This window comes from Leopardus geoffroyi, chromosome X (assembly GCF_018350155.1).
Source record: "Leopardus geoffroyi isolate Oge1 chromosome X, O.geoffroyi_Oge1_pat1.0, whole genome shotgun sequence".
NCBI lineage: Eukaryota > Metazoa > Chordata > Mammalia > Carnivora > Felidae > Leopardus > Leopardus geoffroyi.
Genome location: NC_059343.1, coordinates 115,078,932 through 115,102,246, shown reverse-complemented (window position 1 = coordinate 115,102,246; position 23,315 = coordinate 115,078,932). Strand labels below are relative to the sequence as shown.

Below are 23,315 nucleotides of genomic sequence, written 5' to 3'. Positions count from 1 at the left end.
AACTTACCACAAAGCTATAGTAATCAGAACAGTGTGGTACTGGCATAGAATAGACATATAGACCAATGGAATAGAAATGACAGTCCAGAAATACACCCATACATCAATGTCCAATTGATTTTTTGACAAGGGTGACAAGTCCATTCAATGAAGAAACGGTTTTCTCTTCAATAGATGCTGCCAGGACAACTGGAATTTCCACCTGCGAAAGAATCACATTGGACCCCTACCTCACACTGTATTCAAAAATTAACTCAAATGGATTAGCAAACTAAATATAAGAGCTAAAACTATAAAATTCTTAAAAGAAAACATAAGGGTAGTTTGCCATGTATTTGGGTTTGGCAACAGATTTTTAGATACGATGCCAAAAGCATGGACAAGAGAAGAAAAATTAGATGAACTGTACTTCATCAACATTAAAACGTTTGTGCAAAGGAGAGTAGCAGGAAAGTGAAAAGACAACCTACACAATGGGAGAAAATATTTGCAAATCAGGTATCTGATATGTGTTTTTTAAATGTTTATTTTATTTGGGGGGAGGGGTACAGAGAGAGGGAGACACAGAATCAGAAGCAGGCTCCAGGCTCCTATTTGTCAGCACAGAGCCCGATGCAGGGCTTGAACCCATGAACTGAGAGAACCTGAGCTGAAGTCAGCTGCTTACCTGACTGAGCCACCCAGGCGCCCCTCTGATATGTGTTTTATATGTATAAAGAACTCTTAAAACTCAGCAACAAAAAGAGAAAAACTGGGCATAGCACTTAAATAGACATTTCTCCAAGGAAGATATATAATATCCAATAAACACATGAGAAAGTGTTGAACAGCATTAGCCATTAGATTAATGCAAATCAAAACCACAATGAGCTATCAGTTCATATCCATTAGGAAAGCTATATTTTTTTTTGAAGGAAAATAACAAGCATTTGTGAGGACGTGGAGAAATTGTAACCTTCGTATAGTGCTGGCATGAATATAAAATGGTGCAGCCTCCGCGGACAACCGTTTGACAGTTCCTCGAAAGGCTAAATGTAGACTTACCTTACGAACCAGCAATTATGCTCCTGGGTATATACTCCAAAGAATTGAAAACAGGAACACAAACAGATACTTGTATGCTAATGTTCATTTCAGCATTATTCCCAATAGTCAAAAATTGGAGACAACCCAAGTGTCCATCAACAGATGAATGGATAACAAAATGTATGTACATTTAGTGGAAGATGTGATTTATGCTACAACGTTGATTAACCTTGAAAATACTATCTTAAGTGACATAAGCCAGACACCAAAGAATAAACATTGTATCGTTTCACAGGCAAGTTCACAGAGACAGAAAGTAGATTAGAGGTTGAAGAAGGGATGGGGAAGAGGGGAATGAGGAATTATTGCTTAAGAGTTACAGAGTTTTGGGGCACCTGGGTGGCTCAATCAGTTAAGCGTCTGACTTTGGCTAAGGTCATGATCTCACAGTTCGTTGAGTTCAAGCCCTATGTTGGGCTCTGTGCTGTCAGCTCAGAGCTTGGAGCCTGCTTCGGATCCTGTGTCTCCCTCTCTCTCTGCCCCTCCCCCACTTGCACTGTCTCTGTCTCTGTCTCTCTCTCCCAAAAATAAATCAACATTAAAAAAGGAGTTATAGAGTTTCTACTGGTGATGAAAATTTTTTTGAAAGGGATAGTGGTGATGGCTGCACAGCATGGTGAACGTAATTAATGCCCTGAATTGTACACTTAAAAATGGTAGACATGGCAAATGTTTATGTTCTGTGTATTTTAGCACAATAAAAGATATAAAGAAAGAAAACCTTTTCTAATTCAAAATAAAGTTATTCAAAAGTGCTTATATTATTTAAAGGGAAGTGACAGTGTTTTCGAACAGTCTTTTTCTCTGAAAGAAGAAATAAAGCTAACCACAAAGGAGTTTCTTCTAAGAATAGAAATTTTCTCATAAAAAAGAGGCTTTCATATCTCATATTTAGAATGGCTTTACTTCAAATGGAAGAAATATTACTGATACTGTAGTCTACTCCTATGTAGAAATTTTTCTTTTGTTGTAACCTTTCTGAGGTGACTAATGCTAAATATTCAGATGATAGTTTTTCTTAATCATGGTAATCTTTATGGAACACACAGAGATCCATCCTCATTATTCTGGTCCATCACCAGAGCCTGTTTCTTCGGTCTTAACAAGCAGAACCTGAAAATACAGCAAATTCGTCGCTGATAAAGTCCCTGCCGATAAATGTGCAGAGGCCATGTCCTAGCTGGCTTCTCTGTTCAGGATCTCACAAGGCCATAATCAAGGTGTTGGTTGGACTATATTTCTTTCTGGAAGTCAGCACCTCTTCTAAACTCAGGTGATTGTTGGCAGAATTCACTTGTTTGTGACTGTAGGATTGAAGTCCCCATTTTCTTGCTGGCTGTCATCTGGGAACCATTCTCCGATCCTAGAGACTGCTCAGAGTTCCTTGCCACATGGCTGCCTCCGAAGCCTTCTCACATGGCCTAGTTTTTCCAGGCCAGCGGATGAATCCTCTCTTTTAATGCTTTCACTTGATTTAGTCAGGCCCACCCAGATTAATCTCTTTTGATTAACTTAAAATCAACTGATCCTAAAATCGTTTTCAACTTTGCCATCTTCTATTGGCTAGAAGGACGTCACAGATTTCACTCACATTTTAAGGGAGGGAATTATACCAGGGTGGAACTCATTCAGATTCTCACATAGCGTTGGTAACAAATGGGGAGAAGAAAGATGATTCTTATGATGAAAAACCAATGTAGCTAAGCCGAAGTTTGGTTGAAGAAATGGCCTAATGGTACTTTTATGTTTCCCAGATTCCCCATGGTGTGTGTTTGCATTAGTCAGGGATCTCTAGAGAAACCAACAATAGGATTTATTTGTTAATTATAAGGAATTAGTTCACACAGTGATGGAGGCTGGCAAGTCCCAAGATCTGCAGAGTGAGTCAGGAAGCTGGATACCCAGGAGAGCTAATGGATTAGCTCCAATCTGTGTCTTAAGGCCCAAGAACCAGGAAAACTGGTGGTGTAGCACTAGTCCAAAGGCCAGCAGACTTGAGACTGAGGAAGAGCCCATGTTTCAGTTTGAGGTTAGAGGAAGGAATAAAACTTATGATTCACTTCAAAGGCCAACAGGCAGGAGTCCCCCATTCCTATGGGAAAGTCAGCCTTTTTAGTCTATTCAGTGCATCAACTGATTGGGTGAGGCCCACCCACATTAGGGAGAGCAATCTGCTTTACTCATTCTACCAATTCAGATGTTCATCTCATTTCAAAAACATCCTTACAGAAATACTCACAATAATATCTGACCAAATATCTGAGCATCCTATGGCCCAATCCAGTTGACACATAAATGAACCATAATAGTATTCTTCAGTGATTGCATGCCCTTTACTCTGACCAGTGAGACTAATCCAATTATCATGGCAATAGTATTCATCCAGTTACATATTTTCCCAGGAACCTGAGTTGAGGCTGAGGGGCTTCCCTCAGGCTGTTCCCCACAGCCATTGCTGGGGCACTCTACAAGTCTGGTGACAGTATTTTCATTTGTGTGTCTTCAGGGAGCTTTTAGGAGAAGAGAAACAAGTGGCACTTGCTCAGGGGCAAAGAAGCAAAGATGAAGCCAGGAGCATAAGCAGGAGGCCTTTCTTTCCTGGGGATTCCCAGCCAGGCACGCCTAATGCCTTTTCAACTTGCTTTTGCCACTTTGTCCACTCACTGTAACCACCCTCAATATGGATATCAAAAAGAGAACCACGTTCCCTTTTTGCCCACCAGAAACTGGTTCGGGACTCCCAAACTGTCCTAGAGAACAGAGGAAAGTGTAAAGAAATAGCCCACTGGGAAATGTTGGCAACCAAGAATAGCCCACTAGCATTCCCACTTCCTAAATCTGAGTGTGATCCACCCTGCTCTCAGCCCAAATGTTGTCCAGGTTTCCATGGCTTGACCTAAGGATCTCCTTGCCAACCAGAGACTGACTCAAGGGTGACGTCTCAAAGCCTCTGAGGACATCTCACATGCATTAAGGTCATCTTTGCAAGTTGTCGGTTAATCAAATGTTACACAGAGACCTTGGGAGACAAGAGAGGAAAGAACTGCTGTGTAGACAGCTCTTTAATGTTGCTGGTTGTGAGTCTTCTGCATTTCGTAGGAACGCTAAAGGTATGTCTTTCACCATTCAGCAATTAAATGCCTAATTGGGAGAGCTTTTATGTGGGACATTTTGTCCTGGCTTTGTTGTGTGCAATCTTGAATTCTACTTCACTCTACATTAAGGAGAAGGCAGAGGGCCACCTTTATGGGAAATGGTTCCACTCCCCCAGCTGACATTTTTCAAGCTTGTGAAGATCGGCATGTTTCAATTTTTTGGTGGTATCAATAGGCACTTCTCAAGTGACTACAATTCTTGGTATGAGCCTAATTAATGCAAATATTAGAGGCATGTCAGAGGGGATTAAGTGGCAGAGGTTATCAGAAAAGAAATGGAAGTCAGATTTGGGGAGCTTGGCTGCCTCCTAGTGTGGACAGTTTGCTCCAGTGCAGCCCAAGAAGAATGAATTCACAGTTGGCATTTCCCCCTTGCACTGGTGTTTCTGTCCCCATGTATGACCTGCATTATCCCTTTTTGTCCCTTTCTTGCTGCTTTGAAATGGGACTTTCAACTGAGGCTCCTGTGGGACTATGAGAACATCATCAATAGCTAGGGATTTCCATGGCGACAGCAGGTTTTTACTTTTTACAGCTTTTTCTTTTTTAAGTTTATGTATTTATTTTGAGTGAAAGAGAGCATGAGTGAGGGAGGGGCAGAAGGAGAGGGAGAGAGAGAAGACAGCTCCACGCTGTCAGCACAGAGCCCGACGTGGGGTTCAATCTCAAGAACCGTGAGATTGTGACCTGAGCCAAAATCAAGAGTCAGGCGCTTAACCGACTGAGCCACCCAGGTGCCCCTTTAAGTCTTTTTCATAGGTATTCTTTTTTATTGAAGTATAGTTGACACACAGTGTTTCATTGGTTTTAGGTGTACAAAGTAGTGATTAAACAAGTCTCTATGTTATGTTGTGCTCCCCTCAAGTGTAGCTCCCATTGTCCCCGTACAGCACTATGACAATGCCATCGACCATATTCCCTATGCTGTACCTTTCATCCCTGTGACTTATTCATTCCATAACTGGAAGTCTGCACCTCCCACCCACCCCCACTTCACTCATTTTGCCCATCCCCCCACCATCATCAGTTTCTTCTCTGTATTTATGGGTCTGTTAGCAGAAGGTTTTGAAATTAACATGGCAGCCAGCTCCTTCCATCTGTGGAGGAGCAAGTCAGCGTTCATGTCTCCCTTCCTTTCTGCCTCTTCTTTTCCTCATTCCTCCCTCCTGGTTTTCCTGGCCTGGGAGTACAGGTCCCCTGGTACTGATCCTGGCCATGAAAAACAGTGGTAACCATCGTGAGCTAGATTGGCCAACAGAGGGTTTAAGACTTGGCCAATACTCTAGAAGCCATGATTCTAACCATTCACAAATATTGATGGCATTTTGTGGGGCGGGGAGTGGGAATACTCTTTCTCTCTCTGTCCAAGTTGTGAACAAATTAAGAAACCAGTCAAAAGAGAAAGGTGTGTGGACAACAAAATATCGCCTTTATTCTAAATAAGGCTAACACTGGGAGGTGAGGTTTTTGTCTCTGAAGAGGTGGACATTCTAATGGGGAACCCCATAATTAGATGTATCTACTCAGCCACAGGCAGCTCTGGATCAGAGCGGACGCCCATCTTATTCTTCAGTCCTTCACCTGACACGGACCTCCACCTGCAAAACTTAAGGCAGAGCATAATGCATGCTTTCTGTGATGAGCTGGTTCCCAGGGAGAAAGGAAAAAGGAAGGTGCTAGGCTAGGGCTGTTAGTTTGTCTTTTAAAAACTCATCAGTACCCCATCCAGGAAACAGTGAATGATGGGGCAGAGAGAAGCCAACAGATGGGGCAGAGAGAAGCCAACAGTGTTATACTGGTGAAATTCATATTGAAGAAACCATCAAGGAGAGGGAAGAACCTCCCACCTCCACCCTGAACTGAAACAGTGAAAAGACTTTAGAGATCATCTGGTCCATTCCATTTGAGGAAATCTGGGCTCACACAGATGGTGTGACTTATATAGCAAGGGGTAGGTTCCGAGGCTGGGCCAGGAGTCCAGGCACCTGAGTTCTACAGTTGTTTTCTCACCATTCATTTCCTCCAGTAGCACTTGAAGTGTTAGATTTACTTGGTGGAATCTTTGACAAAACGACAGAGGGAAAATAGGTTTGTAGAAGAGAAACAAGAATGGTGTAAAGGGTCAGGAGAATTGATTTCTCAAGAATGTTGTTTTGCAAATTGCCCGTCGTCATCTCTATGGCCATCTCTGCCCATCCATCCCCATCATCTCCATCATCACCGCCATTAATACTCTTCTGCAATGTTAATGTTTGCTGGGTACTTACTTGATCATATTCTGTACAGATGTGTGTAGTCCAATGAGATACTGCAGGGGAGAGGTAACGGTGAGGTGATGTCTCTCCAATGTCTATAAAGAGGAGAATTAGCTAATCTACAGCGAATATTTTCCCTCTGGGAACTGTATAGACCACGGAATTACCATCGAAAGGTATCTGTTTGAAATAGTGTTGTTAGATGTTGCATACTGTTAGATAGAACTTTTTTTTTTCTTAAGTATAGTTGACATACCATGTTATCTTAGTTTCAGGTGTACAACAAAGGGATTCAACAATTCTGTGATAAGTGTCATGCTTGCTGTGATAAGTGCCCTCACCCTTTGTCACCATACAATGTTATTAGAATATTATTGAATGTATTCCCTATGCTGTACTTTTCATGTCCCTGGCTTCTTTTATAACTGGATGTTTGTACCTCTTAATCCCCTTCACCTTTTTGCCCACCCCCCCCAGCCACCTCCTTTCTGGCAATGACCAGTTTGTTTTCGGTATCGAAGAGTCTGGTTTTTGTTTGTGCATGTGTTTTGTTTCTTAGCTTCCACACATAAGTGAAATCATAGGATATTTGTCCCTCTCTGACTTATTTCACTTCGCATTATACCCTCTAGGTCCATCCGTGTTGTTGTAAGTTACAAGATCTCATTCTCCTTTGTGGTTGTGTTAATATTCCATTACATGTCTACATCTCCACATACACACCGCTTCTTTATCCATTCTAGATAGAACCTCTATTCATAAGAGTCTGTGTTCCTAGAATATGTACCCAGAATCCTTTCTACCTACACTACTAAGTGCTATTATCATCTTGCCTGTATTGTAGCAGTAATCTCCCAACCGGTCTCTCTGCTTCCTCTCCCCTGAAATCTGTTCCATCGTAGCAGCAAGAGGGAGCCTTTGAGCACCTAAGCCAGATCACATCACTCTTCTGCCCGAAGCCATGCCATGGCTCCCAGCCACTCAGAATTAAAGCCAGAGTTGTTACCGTGGCCTATATGAGCAGGCTTCCCATTTCTTTTCTGCCCTCACCTCCCATCACTCTCCCCCTCACTCTCTCAATCCCGGCCACACTGGCCTCCTGCGTTTTCTACAAAAACACCAATTCCTACTCCTACCTCAGGGTCCTTGCATTTTTGTTCCCTCTCCTGGGAACGCTCTTCTCCTAGATATCTCCATGGCTCACCTTCTCAGTGAGGCTGTCTGTATTATTTTGACTAGGCTAGGTTATGCTACAGTGACAGAAAGCTGACATGGCAAAGTCAGAGTAGCCGTCTTCCCACAAGTGACTCAGAGACCCTTGGAGGACTCATCTTACTGACGTGTTTCCTATATGCCCTCCACCTCAGATGTGTAAACTCCAGGAGGGCAAGGGGTTCTTGTCTGCATTTTTAAGTGTTTATTTTTGTTTTGAGGGGGGAGGGGACAGAGAGTGACGAGAGAGAGAGAGAGAGAGAGAGAGAGAGAGAGAATCCCAAGCAGGCTCCCTACCCAACATGGACCCCGACGCGGGGTTCAGTCTCACAACCGTGAGATCATGATCTGAGCCAAAATCAAGAGTCGGATGCTTCACCGACTGAACCACCCAGGCCCTCCTACATTTGCCCCCCATCTGCTGTGCACCGTATGCATTGACTAGTGAGTGCCTGGCATACAGTAGGTTCCCATTACATATTTGTTGGAAGAACATTGCAAGTTAATATGGTGGAGGGAACGGAAAATAGAAAGGCCAAAGGAAGCATCTTCGTGTGCATGTTTTCTTCTCGGGCTGAAGATTAAGATACATCAATTCCACATGAAATATTTGGTTGTTGTTATTAAAATAACTGTAGAAGGCTTATGAGCTATAAACCCGAGTTCGGTTTTCAGCATTGAACTTTGGATATTGTATTAGTTGTCTATTTCTGCCGTAGCAAACTATCAACAGACTTCGCGACTTAAGCCATGTAAGTTTTTTACCTTGGAGTGCTGTATGTAGGTCAGAAGCCAGACACACATCTGGAGGCTCTAGAGGAGGATCTGTCCCCTTGTTCGTTTGGGCTGTTAGCAGAATTCCGTTCCTGGTAGCATGGAGCTCCCTGTTTCCTTACTGGCTGGCAAGTGAGGGCCATTCCCGGCGTCTCCAGACTACGTGTACTCCTTAGCTCAGGACCTCCTGCCTCAGTCTTAGAAGCCAGCAACAGTAGGTTGGGTCCTCTCATACTTTTAATCTGTCCTGCCTCTTTTTCTTTTTCATTTCTGTCACCCACTCGTCTGCCTCCCTCTTTGGATCTTAAGAGCTCGTATGATTACACTGGAACCATCTGGATAATCTAGGTTAATCCTCTCCATGCAAAGGTCATCTGATTAGCAACCTTAATTACATCTACTGCCTTAAGGTAACGCGTTCACAGATCCCAGGGATTTGGATGGGAACATCTCTGAGGGGCCATTATTCCGCCTACCACAGTTATACAAATGATTATCAGGTACGGCATTGTGAGTAACAGTATAGACTGTAGAGGCCTGAGATGGAGTCCCACTCTGAATCTTGATAGCTGGGTTATTCTGACCAGGTTCCTTAACGTCCTGACATTGAGTTGCCTCTGTGCCGAGTGGGCACAATAACGATATTGTCCTTGTTGTGGATATTGGAAATGATAATGTGAAAGTGCATGGCCCACACCGGGCACTCTATTTTACTCCTTTCAAAAGTATAAGGGCGCCTAGGTGGCTCATTCGGTTAAGCACCCGATCCTTGGTTTCGGCTCCGGTCATGATCTCACGGTCCGTGAGTTCGAGCCCCTTCATGGGACTCCGTACTGACAGCACGGAGTCTGCTTGGGATTCTCTGTCTCCCTCTCTCTCTGCCCCTCCCCCACTCACGCTGTCCCTGTGTCTCTCAAAATAAATAAACAGACTGAAAAATATATATACAACGTGGGCGCTCCTAATGCTTTAACTGTGAGCACTGGACCCAGCTTGGAGCCCACCTCCAAAGACCTTACCTTTAAAAGGACAGAGCACGCTGAGTGCTCTTTTGTTAAAACCTTACTTAACCAGCTGGGTTTGTAGGGAATGAGGAGGAAGTTTAATCTAAGTGTTTATGATTCATTTACACCTAAATCATTAAGTGCTATTTTAAGGACATTTGATGGCTCGAGGCTTTTAAAATAATTGCAATGCCTCTTTCTTAAACAGAAATGTTGCCAAGAGTAAACAAACTCAAATACCATGTGCTTCGAAATTCTTCTCAAACAAATTTAGAGTGGGTTCTAACCTGGCACAATCTAGTCTCCCATCTGTAATTCCTGCAGGGCTGGAAGAAGAAACACCAGCCCTGCTCACTGAATGGGGAGTTAGGAACCGTGGCAGGCATTGAGTGCAAAGAAAAGCGCTTGATGAATTGGGATGTTTCTTTTTCAGAGCTATTTTCTGGATTTTGGCTATTGTAGTTGGGAATTTTGTTGGTAAGGCTTTCCATTAGCTAAAAATGTGCCTCTTTTCACTCCCTGAGGGGTAAGAATTCTTCCAGAGCATATAGGCGAGAGCTGGCTTTCCTGGAGGTTGTTGAGGCCCATTTGAGCTTGCAAGTTGATGAACATGATGTTGCAGCTGAAGCGGACTAACTGCCTTTTGATGAGCTTGCGTACGGTTTGTGGCTAACTAGGGAGAGAAGGATTTAACCGGCTCGTATCTTAAATCAGACAAGACCTGCCAGGACTCACGTCTTGATCAGTTAATTAGAAGAGCCTTCTCCCTCTTTTCCTGGCGCCTTCTTTCTCCTTTTACTACTTCTCAAGTCCCTGGCACAGCCGTGTTAAGTGGAGTGCCAGGTGCACAAGCCACGATGACCTACACATTTTTTATTGTTTCCGAGAAATGGTTTTGATACCAAATACCCACACGTTGGTATTTGCTTTAAGGTTCCTGCCAGAGGGTCAGTCATGACGGACTGCCGATGGACTTGAGTGAACTTTCTTCGGTGTCACCTTGGTGGAAGGCGCACCAGTAGGTGATAGAGGCACATGTGATCACAGAACCCTAGCAGAAAGGGGAAATAAAGGAACTCTATTTGCTTGAAAATAAGGGCAGTGTTTCCTGACTAATAAAGTACAATAAGTTTTCTATAGATGCCTTTTGGGGGGACATATGGAGAGGTAGAGGGGAGTCTGATGGCATTCATCACTCTTCCCGTCATCGTTTCCAAGCAGCATTACGATATTGCTTTCCAGCTACTGTCACTAGGACCAAGGAATCCCAGGCTGTCACAGAGCCCATAAGGTGGGTTTTCCTGAGCTCTAAAGACATCCCGGGAGACCTGGAACAGCCAGGAGATTTAGATGAGAGATGAGCCTTCAAACCATGAAATAGGAATATGAGGGAAATAGTGACAGTGAGTCGTGCGGGACTCTCTTAGCATGCCATGTGAAGAAGTGTGGTGTCGACGACCACATTTGCTAGGGGGACGTGGGCGTAGTGCTGGAGTGTGCTCTCTGGTGTATTGGTGAAGAAGCCTCAGTCCTCTGAGATTTAGTGCTCGAAAAACGGAAGAGATTGACGGGAGAAAATAGGATTTCTGTAGCAATTTAGCCCACGATGTTGCCCAAGAAAGGTCTTAAGATCAAAGGCTGAGGTTTCAGGCTGTTGCTATAATAGCTATGACATCATTTTGTGAGCCTAACTGGAGTGCCTATACTAACTTTTATTAAAAGCAAAGGCATGTCTCTAGCCTCAGACACACACGCACGCACGCGCGCGCGCACACACACACACACACACACACACACCAAGGCTGGCTGAACAAACATGCATCAGGCAGTGGGTTATATGGGAACCCTCCCCTTAGCTTATTGTGCCTGGAAAAAAAAGGCCACTGATTGAATGATGCCGCTGACGCCCTATGTATGCACGGAGGGAGACGCAGAATTTGATGCCAAAGCTATGCCTGGAGTCCATCTTGCAGCCATCTTTAAAGGCTGCCTAGAATTTCAGTCTCGAAGGCACTATGGCCAAAAGCACTCTGCCTTAAAAGCAAAGCGAGTGAGGCCAAATAAAAGTTTTCGATGGAGCCGGTCGCAATGAAACATCGTCAAGAAATTCCAGGTGTCATTCTGACAGAAATACCATTTGCCAGTCAATTTACTACTCGGTGGGCGGCACAGCCATCTTTTTTTCTCCTGCGGGCCGTTCCCCCTACTTTGGTTCGAAAACCAAAATGAAGGTTGCGTGAAGCCTTGTGGAGGCCCACAAGACTTGTGAACACGTTCTTGGGGAAAGGCTCTTTCACGTTAACTTGGATTCAGCCTCAGGTAACACTGAGGGAGTGTACTTCACGCATATGGAACACCTCTCCAGGGCTAGATGTTGTGCCAGATGCTTCCACCCACATCATCTCTTAATTCTTAAAACAGCCCCGCTAGGAGTTGAACACCGTGATTCGGTTAGGTCGTCTGTGAAAGCTGGGAAATTGATGTGCCCGAGGTCATGGTAGGCAGGGGTGGCAGGGGTCTCTCAAGTCCAGAAGTCTTTCTTCTATCCCGTGGCGGGGTTCCCACAAATGCACATTGATGTGCCGCCCAGATAGTTGTTTGGCCTCAGGAGAGCAGGGAACGCACCCGTACTCGGTCCCAGTCACTGTTCTAGGTGCGTCCCAACTTTAAGGCGCGCAGCAGTCACCTCAGAATTTTCTGAAAAGACAGATTCTGATTCTGTTGGTCTGAACTCGGCGAGGCTAAGAGCCTGCATTTCTAACGAGCTCCCATGCGATATCTGTGCTGTGGGGCCAGGGCCCTCCTTTAAGAACAGCTATCATCCCATTTTGTGGGTGAACAAAGAGGATACACGACTGGCCCACGGTCACACTGTGGAGACCACTTAACGGTCTCAGAGTCAGGGTTTGAAAACGGGACAGATGGATTGTAAGGCCTTTGCCGATCCACCCTCTGGCACTCCCTGAGGCTTTTGGAACCTTCTCCGTGAGAGACCCATTTGTATTCCTTACTTACTTAAGGGGTCTAGCACTCGAAAGTCCTAGTTTCTTTACAGCCCTTCCTTCTTTGCCCAGGAAAGCATCTTTGCAGTTAATCGTGGTTGCACTTGTGCCTTTAATTTTTCTCTCGTTCCCTCAATCAGACACGTTGCTTTGCCACCCGAGCTGCACCTGAGAAACACCTGAGAAGCGTTTCAAGGCCTACCAAGACCCGTACCCCACTCTGACACCAATTGAATGAGAATCTCTGGGGGCGAGAATGTTTTAAAAGCTACCCAGGTGATTCTAATTCCGCAGCTAGGGTGGAGAACCCCTGAATTACGGGGTGCAAGGAAGCAAGTTCTGGGAAGTGTAGCCCAAGTCCCTTAACTGTGCGATGTCATGAGAGAAGGACCAACATATTTAGCCAGTCAGCAACAAAGCTCCCGATGAATTCTGGGCACCATTTCGTTCTGTGACTGTTTTGTTCTTAGCCTGCACTGTGGTTGAGAGTGTAGCATGTGTAAAGTTTGAAATAGCTGTGTGGCCCCTGAGGATGAGGAACCTATAGGAGAGAAGCTGATGAGGAGGGACCAGGGTGCAAGATGGAGCATCAAGGACTGGATTCAGGCCAAATACACATGTTCTCACCAGCCCATGACAGTGACCTTGAGGGGTGCTAATAAGGATAGAGCTTAGTTTGACTCGATTCAGCAAAACTGACTAGTGAGGTAGTCACATTGAAAAATAATGAGGGCGCCTGGGTGGCTCGGTTGAGCATCCGACTCTTGATTTTGGCTCAGGTCATGATCTCAGGGTTCATGGGATTGAGTCCTGCATCAGGCTGTGTGCTGACAGCGTGGAGCCTGCTTGGGATTCTCTCTCTCTCTCTCTCTCTCTCTCTCTCTCTCTCTCTCTTCCCCTCCCACACTCATGCTCACTCACACACTCTCTCTCTCTCTCAAAATAAATACTTTTAAAAAAGAATGAGGACATAGGGCAGGGGTGGATTCATGCTATGGTAGAGCTACGGACAAACCACCGTGGTTGCTCAGGCCGGAGCGGAGCTGCTGTGTGGGGATGCCGTGTAGTTTTACACAGCGCATAGCCCACCCACCCGCACAGAGGTATGTGGCAACGCTGGGCTGAGATGTGGAAGGAAATGGCAAGAGTAAGACGATCAGGGGCCAGAGACCTCCTTCCGGGGGGGGGGGGAGGGAGAGGACTTTTCACTGTGGAAAGGCTTAAAATAGTCATTCCCAGCCCTAACGGTGCAGTTGGACCAGCTGAGGAGTTCGGGGACCTACCAGTGCTCCAGCCCCAGCCTGGAGATTCTGGCTTAATCGACCTGGTGTGGCACCATGGGTTTCTTAGTCTTTGAAAGTTTCCCAGGTCACGCTAATGGCCATCCACAGCCGAGAACCACTGGCTTAGATGGAGTTTGCACTGGGCCCGGGACAATGGAGACAGGCAGAGATGGCCGGGAGAGGCCCAACCAAGCAGCTGGGGCTGTCAGTCTCCACGTGTGATCCTCGCCCAGCAGCGTCAACAGCACGTAGGAACGGGTTAGGGGGTGGATACTCATGCTCCAGCCCAGACCGCCTCCATTAGAAACTCTGAGGGAGGGCCCCCCCCCCCCGGCTGTGTCTTCACAAGCCTTCTGGGTGAGCGTGACAGGCGCTTCAGTTCGGCTGGGACTTGAGCGGGGTACATGGCAGGGCGGTGCAGTGGCACAAAGCTGGAGCACGGTCCTGCTCATACGCGCGCGCGCGCGCTTGGCATCGCAGCAGGGATCGAACGTGGGCATCCGTGCAGGTGTGCGGGACCTCTGACAGCACCCTCTGCTCCGCCGGTGCCGAACCCTTGCAGGATGCTGAGCATCTCCAAAGGTCACAAAGGGACTTCTGGGATTGGCGCTCACTCTTTACAAAGAGGTTCGTAAGCCAGAGGCGCTTTACCCATCATCATGTCCGGCGGTTCGCAGCTAAGGTTGATTTGGCCTTCATCCCACTAGGGAGGGATGTTTGGCAGTGTCTGAAGATCTTTTTGGTTGTCACCACTTGGCCGGGGGTGGGGGGATGCTACCGGCATGTAGCGGGTAGAGGCCAGGGATGCTGCTCAACATCCTTTGGTGCACAGAACAGCCTCTCAACACAGAGAATTTTCCAGCCGCAAATGACAAAAGTGCCGATGTTGAGAAACCCTGGCCTGGTCCACACCACTTATTTTTGAAATGGGAAAGTTGAGGCTCAGAGGCAAAGTGGCATTCCACAGGTCCCCCAGAGAGTCAGTGACCTTATGCGTGCAAAGCATTGTAGGCCGTTAGGGAAAGCAAAGATGATGCCAAAAGACATGGTTCTTGCCCTCTGGGAATTTACAGTCAAGTAAGTTGTGGAGGAAAGACATATATATGAAAATAATTTTCTGGGGCGCCTGGGTGGCTCAGTCAGTTAAGCATCCGAGTTCAGCTCAGGTCGTGATCTCGCAGTCCGTGAGTTCGAGCCCCGCGTCGGGCTCTGTGCTGACAGCTCGGAGCCTGGAGCCTGCTTCGGGTTCTGTGTCTCCCTCTCTCTCAGCCCCTCCCCTGCCTGCATTCTGTCTCTCTCCCTCTCAAAAATAAATAAACATTAAAAAAAATTTTTTTTCAAGAAAATAATTACCAACCTACCTTTTTAGTAAAAGCCTATGATCATAACCAAAAAGCTGTCCCAAGACACGACAAGATAAATTTCCGACCAAGTAATACGGAAATCAAGAGTTAGAGTGAGCTGTTTACCTTAGCTTTGTGGGAAGCCTGCGTGAAGAAAGAGGGCATTCTCCATTTGATTAATGAGAATTCTTAAGCCTATGTATTACCAGTGAGGCGCTATGCTGGACCCCCCCATAGAGAGTGATAAATGAGACAAATAACGTGCCTGCTTCAGAGAGCTTGTCTTCTTGTGGGGAGAGTGAGACAAGACACACGCATCCGTGCACACAGACACGCAGGCATACCTACGGGCATTTACAAATCGCAGATGGGACAAGTACAGACCTACCTAAGGCAGCGGAGAAGACATCTCCGAAGGGGTGACATTTCGGTAGAGCCCTGAAAGACATAAAGGGGGCGTCATAGTGAACGGCAAGGACAAGGCCTCGAGGCAGGAAAAAGCCTACCGTATCCTGGGTACTCGTGGAACAGCTAGCGTGAGTAAGAAGCAAAGAGGCTGTAACGGAACTGAGGAGGTGGGAAGCCACGATGAGAGGGAGTCGGCATTTCGTTCTGCCGGGAAAAGAACAAATCGGCCTGAACAAGCAAAGTTTGGAGGAAGTCCTAATGGCGGTTGAGGGGGCTGAATGGAGACGGGGGAGGTTGCCAAGAAGGCAACTGAAATTTCTAGAAGCATTTTCAGTTGTTTTTGCGTCAGTATTCAAATCCATTCAGTGAATTACTTACTTAAGTTACTCGTGTACATTTAAACCTGCCATCTTGATCGTGTCCACTGTGGCAGTAAAGCTTGAATATCATGTACAGATCAAGTGCATGATAGTTATCTGGAAGGCGAAATGGAGGTCTTGAGCTAACTCAGCCTGTGGCTCCAATTACTCCATTTTCTCCTCACCTTCTTTCTCATTATGTGAAGACATTTGCTAATGTGTATATTTGGCCACGCTTTCTGACTCATGGGGGTTTTTATGTATTTGCTTGTTGGAGTCACTAACATACGTGTAATGGCTTCGATGGGTAGCCCCAATCATTTCGTTTCCGTCGCCCTGGCGATCTCAGATCTGCTTTGATTTAAAATCATGTAGCATTAATTAAGTATGTTGAGTCATCTCTGGGAAGAGTTCACTTGAAAGCAAAACAACAACATCATCCAATAATTGAGGGCTTGTTAACGATTTCCAGCTTAAAGCCAGCAAGCCTTGTGAATTACAGTGGCCTGGTGAGGGGGCCAGGTGCCTGTGTGGCGTTGTCTAGTGTCCTAGGCTGTCTCTGGTGGCCTTCCCATCTTTGAATAAAGGAAGAAAAATTTGTTGGAGACAGGGGTAATCTTTTAAGCTAAGTCATACTAAAGATCCCAATGCCTTCTTAATATATCGCTAGTTATACAAAGCAGTCTTACTTTAGGTTTGCCGGTAAACACACTGGAATCCTGGCTTCTAGGCTGGCCTTTTCCAATGACTCTACGACTTGTCTAGTTACTTCCCCTTCCTGAGTTTTATTTTCCTTCTGTAATCATCTCTAAAGAGATTTTGTTTGGAATAACATGGAGGATGACATTGTAGTGTTTGTGATACTAGTAAATATTCGGGTAGTTGTTTTATGTAGCCAAAGTTGTATTTGTTGGTAAGAGTTGTGGAGTAAAGCCACTGGATGTTTTGTCAACATAGGGATAAATGTTAACTTCTCCGATTAAAAACATATTTAAAAGGTGCATTGCATTGGGATCATTTTTTTTTATTTTATCAATAACTAAGTTTTGATATAGATTGCTGCTTTCTTTAGGTCTAGTTTAAAATGGGAATACTGTATTTCTGTGAACATGAGTAGCTTAGGCCAGGTCATCTGGCTTAGACTTAAACTCCCTTCCCTTGCCGTGGCTGCCCCCCGCACCCTCCCCCCCCGTCCTTGATCTTGGTGGTTGCTGAGAAACATAGAGAGTGGGGATGGTTTAGTGACAATCCAGTCCTGCTGCTGGGAAACCAATTCTACATGCAGGCTTGCCCACCTGAATGGTTAGTCAACAGAACACCTTTTATAACAGGCCCTAGTTCTTCCACAAATTGTGCTCCTAACTATCATCTCACCCCTAAAGTCACTTATTCTTGTCCCTTCCATGTCTGAGTATGCCACCTGCCAGTGTCTGTGTGTCTGGATGTGTGGATTTGCGTGCGTGCACTCGTCTTCTCCCAACTTTCGGCCAGTCCTGTGGGACTTTGGAATTCCCGAGTAGGTGGGCTGGATGATCAAGGCCAAGGGCACTGGCTGTGTGTGTGCAATTTCCCGAGAGGCCCACCCCTCGGTAGCTATGGTCATGGGGTTCAGCAACCTTTCTCAGAGCGCGGGCCTCATGGTCCAGAGATCAACCACGAGCCACTCTTACCATCTTGGATTTCTGAAACTGGAGGAGGCTTTGTGTAAATCCGTTGTCTACCTCAGCACTGGAGTCATCTGTCTACCTCCAAGATTGGATAAATCTAATATTGGGGAGGGTAGCAGGAGTCATTGAATACATGTGGACAAATGGTTCAAATGAACAGAAGAAGTGGTTTTCAAAAGAGAGCGGTCATGTGCAAGAAGGAAATGCACTAGAAGGGGGAAAATGGCAGAAAACATTAGACTAAGCCAAGGAAAGAAGAATTGCATTCTTTTTTCCTCTTTTGATGAGCTGGCTTCTTCACGAGCCTCCTCTCCCTTTCATAGAGCTGATGCTCCATGGAAACTTTGCATCCTTACCCCTTTTTTAAGAGAAATACAATTAAGGTGCCCACCTGCCCTAGTGCTGGGGTCCTGTGGCAAGTCCCCTGTCCATCCTGTTGCTGTCATTGCACATACAGCCACTGTCCTACTTGAGGGAGCCCTGGGAATAAATGGATTTGATGTAATAGTTCTAATTTTTTATGCAGAATATCCTCAAGTTCAAAAATTTGATAGACCTGTGTGAAGTGTTGCCTGTACACCGTCACTTTTGCAACATTGACTTTTTTTCTGTTTTGCCTGAATTGACTGATGTTTGGGGCATTGAGCAGAGACGGCCTGAGACCCAAAGCCGAGCCATTAACTCCCAGATGTTCACAATTTCCAAGGAAATGTTCTATGCCTGTGGTTATTACTCACATGGCTCCTTAAACGCTCTCATCTTGACACCTTTTGCACTTGCTGAATTCAATCTGAAGGAAGAACAGGAGAGCGAGAATTTTGTGGAAAGCAATTATCTTGCACTTTTGTGACCTTCATGCTTTCCCATCGTGATGAATTTGGGGACTGGTTCTTGTATCAGTCAGCATGTCGCTTTTATTAGAATTTTGTTGTATGTTACAGATAACCAGTTGTATCTAATTAAACAATAATGATGGCAGCGCAAGGCATTTTCTGGGAATTAATGACCAGCTGGGAAAAGCTGATGGCTGGAGAGTCAGCGAAAGGCTATTAGCTTCAGTCTGCCATTAATCTCCGGAAATGCCCATTTGTGACGTCATTGTTGGTACTGAAACACGATCGTGGGAGACAATGTACTGATGTCTAGCAAGTGCTTCTGAATGACAAGTTCCCCGTGTATTATCAAAAAGTTGTTGTCTTCTTCTCACTGCTCCAATTGTCCTTTGATCTTAAAACACGTCTCTTATGTACGGCGCATGAGAATGGAATTTCTCAGCTTCTGTATAATCATGGGAGTTTCTTTTTTTAAAGGGCTCCAAGTTTGGGAGGTTTCCTTTAAATATTTTGGGTGGTAAAACCAGAATCGGTCTTCAGCTGTGATGCTGGAATTTGATAAGTGTCTATATTATCATAACTATCTGCTCATAGCAGGAAATGGCTGCAAATGTTTTGAATAGCAGCTGTTGCTAGCAAAGATGTGCATTTCACAACGAGATTCTATGGAGTTATAGTCACATTCCTAGTAGATGAAGGGAACTCTCTGCCAGGAAAACTGTGAGGGTGTGCCTATACAATATTTTTGATTACTGCTGCTGAATGCTAGAGGAAAATAGAAAGAGAGCTGACTAAAATATTCATCACCTTCGTGCATAATTCAATGACTTATAAAGGAAGACAACAGTTCCACACACAAGCCATCTATCAAGAACTTGTTCTAAACTCATAATGCTAATTTGGCAGTTTTGTTGGTTTTGATACCATTTTTACCCGAACAGGAAAGTAAGTTCTTTAAGAGGTCATTAAAATCCCAGCCGGTAACGAGCCGGGAGCGTTTTGCCAAACACAGAAGCTTCAGGTCCCACCTAATGTCAACCGTAGGCTGCTTGTAGTTTACAAACACCGCAGCATGATTCTCCCGATAGGAAGCTTGCTGGTGATATGGGTCCTTCTAAATGCATGCTAAGTGTATGCATTTGGGGGAGTAGAATGAGTCAGCCTGCCATTAATCACAGCTTTAGAGGCACTGACTCACTCCTGGCAAAATGGAATGGCCTCACTGGGAAGGGTGTGAAAGAGGAAAAAAAAAATCCACCCTGGGGTCAGTTCCCTGTTTCTGCCAACGCGGATCAAATTTGCACCCCCTTGGGTGGGCGGTTTGGGGGCTCAAGAATGCTGCGGTAGACCCCGTAAAAGCGGACCCCGTGGTTTTTTTCTGGGAGAGGGTGCTAGACGTTCACGGTCTTCGCTTGGGAAATGCAGAAAGGGTCTGGAAAGAAAAGGGGAGCCGAGAGGGGCTTGGTGTAGCTCTAAGGCCAAAATTAGTGAACCGGGTCCTGGCCTTCCAGCTCCTCAACCAGGTAGGTCTTTGATCCAGATCCACTGTTGGTTGTCAGGCTCGCAACTGGAACCCCTCGTGTTCGTGAAGGGGTTCTGAAGGTCTGAAGAGTATTTGCAACAGCCCCGGTTCTCTTTGCAAATCAAAGGTTAAATAAAGCAGCGCCCTCGAATCTTCTGTCCGGCCCGGTATATGTTGCACTTGAAGCCAGCCAGGTTCTCCGAGGAAGGAAGCATAAAGGAATGCGCTGATAATTGGTGGACATCACCTGCAAATGTCTATGTTGTATCTGAACTCGAAACAGAGGGATGGGTAGTTGAGTCAGGGCTTTGTTATTTTCAAGCCAGCCCCTAAAAAAGAGCCACTAGCGAGCTGTTACACGGTTTTCTTTGCAACTTTTCTCAGGAATGTTGTTTCTTTAGTCTTCCCTGGGAGTAGATGTGATTTAAGACGTTCGCTGCTTTCTTGAAGCTCTAACTTGAGTTCATTTTGTTATGTGGTGACCACAGTTCTGGATGACGCCCCCCCTGGCACACAGGAATACATTATGTTACGGCAAGATTCCATCCAATCTGCGGAATTAAAGAAAAAAGAGTCCCCCTTTCGTGCTAAGTGTCACGAAATCTTCTGCTGCCCGCTGAAGCAAGTACACCACAAAGAAAACACAGAGCCCGAAGGTTTGTGCACGACGGACGCGTGTTTTGCTTGTTTTCTCTCCTTCTTCTTTCTTTCTCTCTCTTTTCTTTGACTGTGCATTGCCCCCCTGGTGTGCTGTATGTTGTTCGGCCCCTGACATGGTTAGGAGGCCCCTGGCTCGCCGGTGACTGTGTTATGCAGGCTCAGATGGGACGCTGTATAACACAGTCATCCCTGGCACAGCGCGCGGGCAGCCCCCTGCTTCTCGTAGCCCAAAGCGTTTTCCGCTGCTGTCCTGACATTGCCCCATTTTGGCTGCTGAAGTCGCTTGCTCCTGTAGCCAACATCTGGCCACGTCTGTTCCCATCACCTTGCATTCCTGAAACAGCAGTCGGCTGAGGAATGATGCTTCCAAAATGAAATCGTGAGAGGATTGTCCCAAATTTTCTAAGTCTCCTCCACTCCATACAGCTTCTGCATTGCGCTCGAAGAATGCTCATCATCTACTTAGTTTGCCATCGTGAAATGCATGCCTCAAGGAAACTATGAGTAGTTTGTTTTTCCTTTCAGCTCGAGTACAGGTTTGGAAAAGTCCACTTGCCGTAACGTAAACTGAGGTCAATAGCGTGTTCACCGCAATCCGTGCTACAAATCTCTCTCTAAAGTACCTCGTCGGTCTAGAAAGAGCATTCGCACCTTCCCCCCCCCCCCCCCACCCCAGGACATTTGAGAAGTGTCCTGTATGTTGCTAATTACTTACTGTGAAACAGCCTCTGTCCCCTGCACATCAGATACCAGTGATGCGGTTTCCGGGCGAACAACAACGAAAGTGACCAAAAAGTGCCCCTGTCCTTTGGCATACACTTTTGCGTAAATGGCTCTGGTGTGATTTCTAAAAGCAACTTTGTCCCTATTTCAAGTTGCCCTTTTGCAACATGGTGGGTCTCTCCCTTACAGCTGTCTTTCTGACCTAGAAAAAAAAAACACTGCCATGTGGTTCTGTTTAAAGTTTGGTGGGTAAAGGAAAGTACTCCAAATTGACTCGAGCCCACAGTTCTGGTACCAAGTTCTTTACGCCTCAGAGTCTCCCTTCTCCTCGCTTCCAAATGGAGTTCTCCACGTTCATCGGCAAAAAAGGAGAAGTGTACGTTTTTCTGTGTTCATTTGTATTTCAGCAATAGACTAGAGCATTTCCGTTTGTTACTGCCCATACTGTGGTATCCAAGCCGTCTCCTTTGGGTAGGAGTTCTGATGTCAGCCCTTGCTCATCTGGAGATGTAAATGGTGACCCCTTTACAGTGAGTAAACGAAATCTTTTGGTGGTTTAGTACAGAAGATGCCAACTTGATCTTATGCTTCAATGAAACAAAAGCTTTCAACCAGTGACAATTACTTTACTATATACGATGCACTGCAATATTTTCTGCTTTCTTTTCTCTAAAAGAAAAGAGTTGACAAGAGCCCGAAGGTTTGTGCACGACGGACGCGTGTTTTGCTTGTTTTCTCTTGTTCTTCTTTCTTTCTTACAAGTGTGTGTTTACAAGTATAAAACCAGTATCCGTATGAGAGATCTATACCGTTTATTATATAATGATATACATTAAACATATATAATATAATGGAATATTCGTGTTACAGATGCTATACTGTTTTTCTACTTGCACATCAGCCTGAAAAACCAATTTTGATTTGAGCAAGAAAAAGAAGCAATTTAAGAAGCACCTGGTTAAATTCAGTCAAGCAAGCAGTTAGAAACTTACTTCAAATTGTTTTAACAACACTCAGATTTAAGGAAAATACAGTTGAATAACTAAATTTACACCCCCATCCCTTTTCTTATTACATACAATTTTTCAGGCTCTGTGAATTTGCAAAATATCATCTGGAGCATATTGTGTTTACCGTTACGAATGTTTTCAGACACGAAGAATCCTTTAGAGAACGGGTAGCAGTTAAACTCCTTAGACAAGGTTTGGACAATTTTTAATCTGTCGTTTCATCCACACATTCAGTGGCTGCCACTGTGCTTAATGTGACTGTCATTCTTTCACTTGTACGCTTTGATTTTCCTGATCTTGCCCTCCTCCAGGTCCCCTGGAATAGTGAAGCTAATATCTCCCTCCTCACTCCTGTGGGTGATGTGTAAATAGTATCAGACCCATTATAGGTTTTCTGGAATGACATTTGAATACTGTTTACAATTTCGCCGTACTCCCTTCAAACAAGGTCCCAGGTTAATGGCAGACCCAGACCTTGAAATGAAAACACTCTGTACAAATTAGCAGGGTCCCGAAGACCTTAGACGGGGACGAAAGCGATCGTGCTGTGGAAGAGATCTAGGATAAATCAGGAAACTATGCCAACAAATGAGCATGCTTACTTCACGTAGGATACCAAAGCTCGTCATTTCCAGGAGGTGGAGTGACCGCGGGTTTGGAAGGGCTCGGTGGTCATTCTGGAAGATGTTTGTTTTCGAGGCCGCAAAGTACAGTCATTAGTTTTCGCTTAAGGTTGCTATAACATGTTGTTACAGTTGGTAGAAACGAAAGGCCTCTTTAATACAAACAGAATCTCAGTTCCAAACTATATCCACACCTTGAAACATGTCAATATCGTGCGAAGCATTTTGAAGAGAGTTCCTCTCGTGGTATCTGTGCCAAAGCATGAGACCTTAATTGACCTTGGCTGTGGGTGCCCACCAGTCCCACCTCATGTGAAGGCAAGGGACAGGATCTGTGCGATGCCAACCTTGGCAGTATGACCCCCTTCTAATGAGGTGGTTTTTCTATAACCCTCA

General features: G+C 45.3%; 1 protein-coding gene across 5 annotated transcripts in view; it reads left to right on the top strand.

The window, feature by feature from the left end:
- FGF13 (fibroblast growth factor 13) overlaps window positions 1-23,315 on the top strand; it is a 469,640-nt gene that overhangs the window by 265,674 nt on the left and 180,651 nt on the right. For 3 of the 5 annotated variants that reach the window (XM_045471974.1, XM_045471973.1, XM_045471972.1), the window contains exon 3: window positions 20,392-20,559. The exons of the other annotated variants lie outside the window; for them this stretch is intronic. In XM_045471974.1, coding sequence (XP_045327930.1) covers window positions 20,392-20,559 — 168 coding nt within the window. The remainder of the gene's footprint in view (window positions 1-20,391; window positions 20,560-23,315) is intronic. 5 annotated transcript variants of the gene reach the window in all.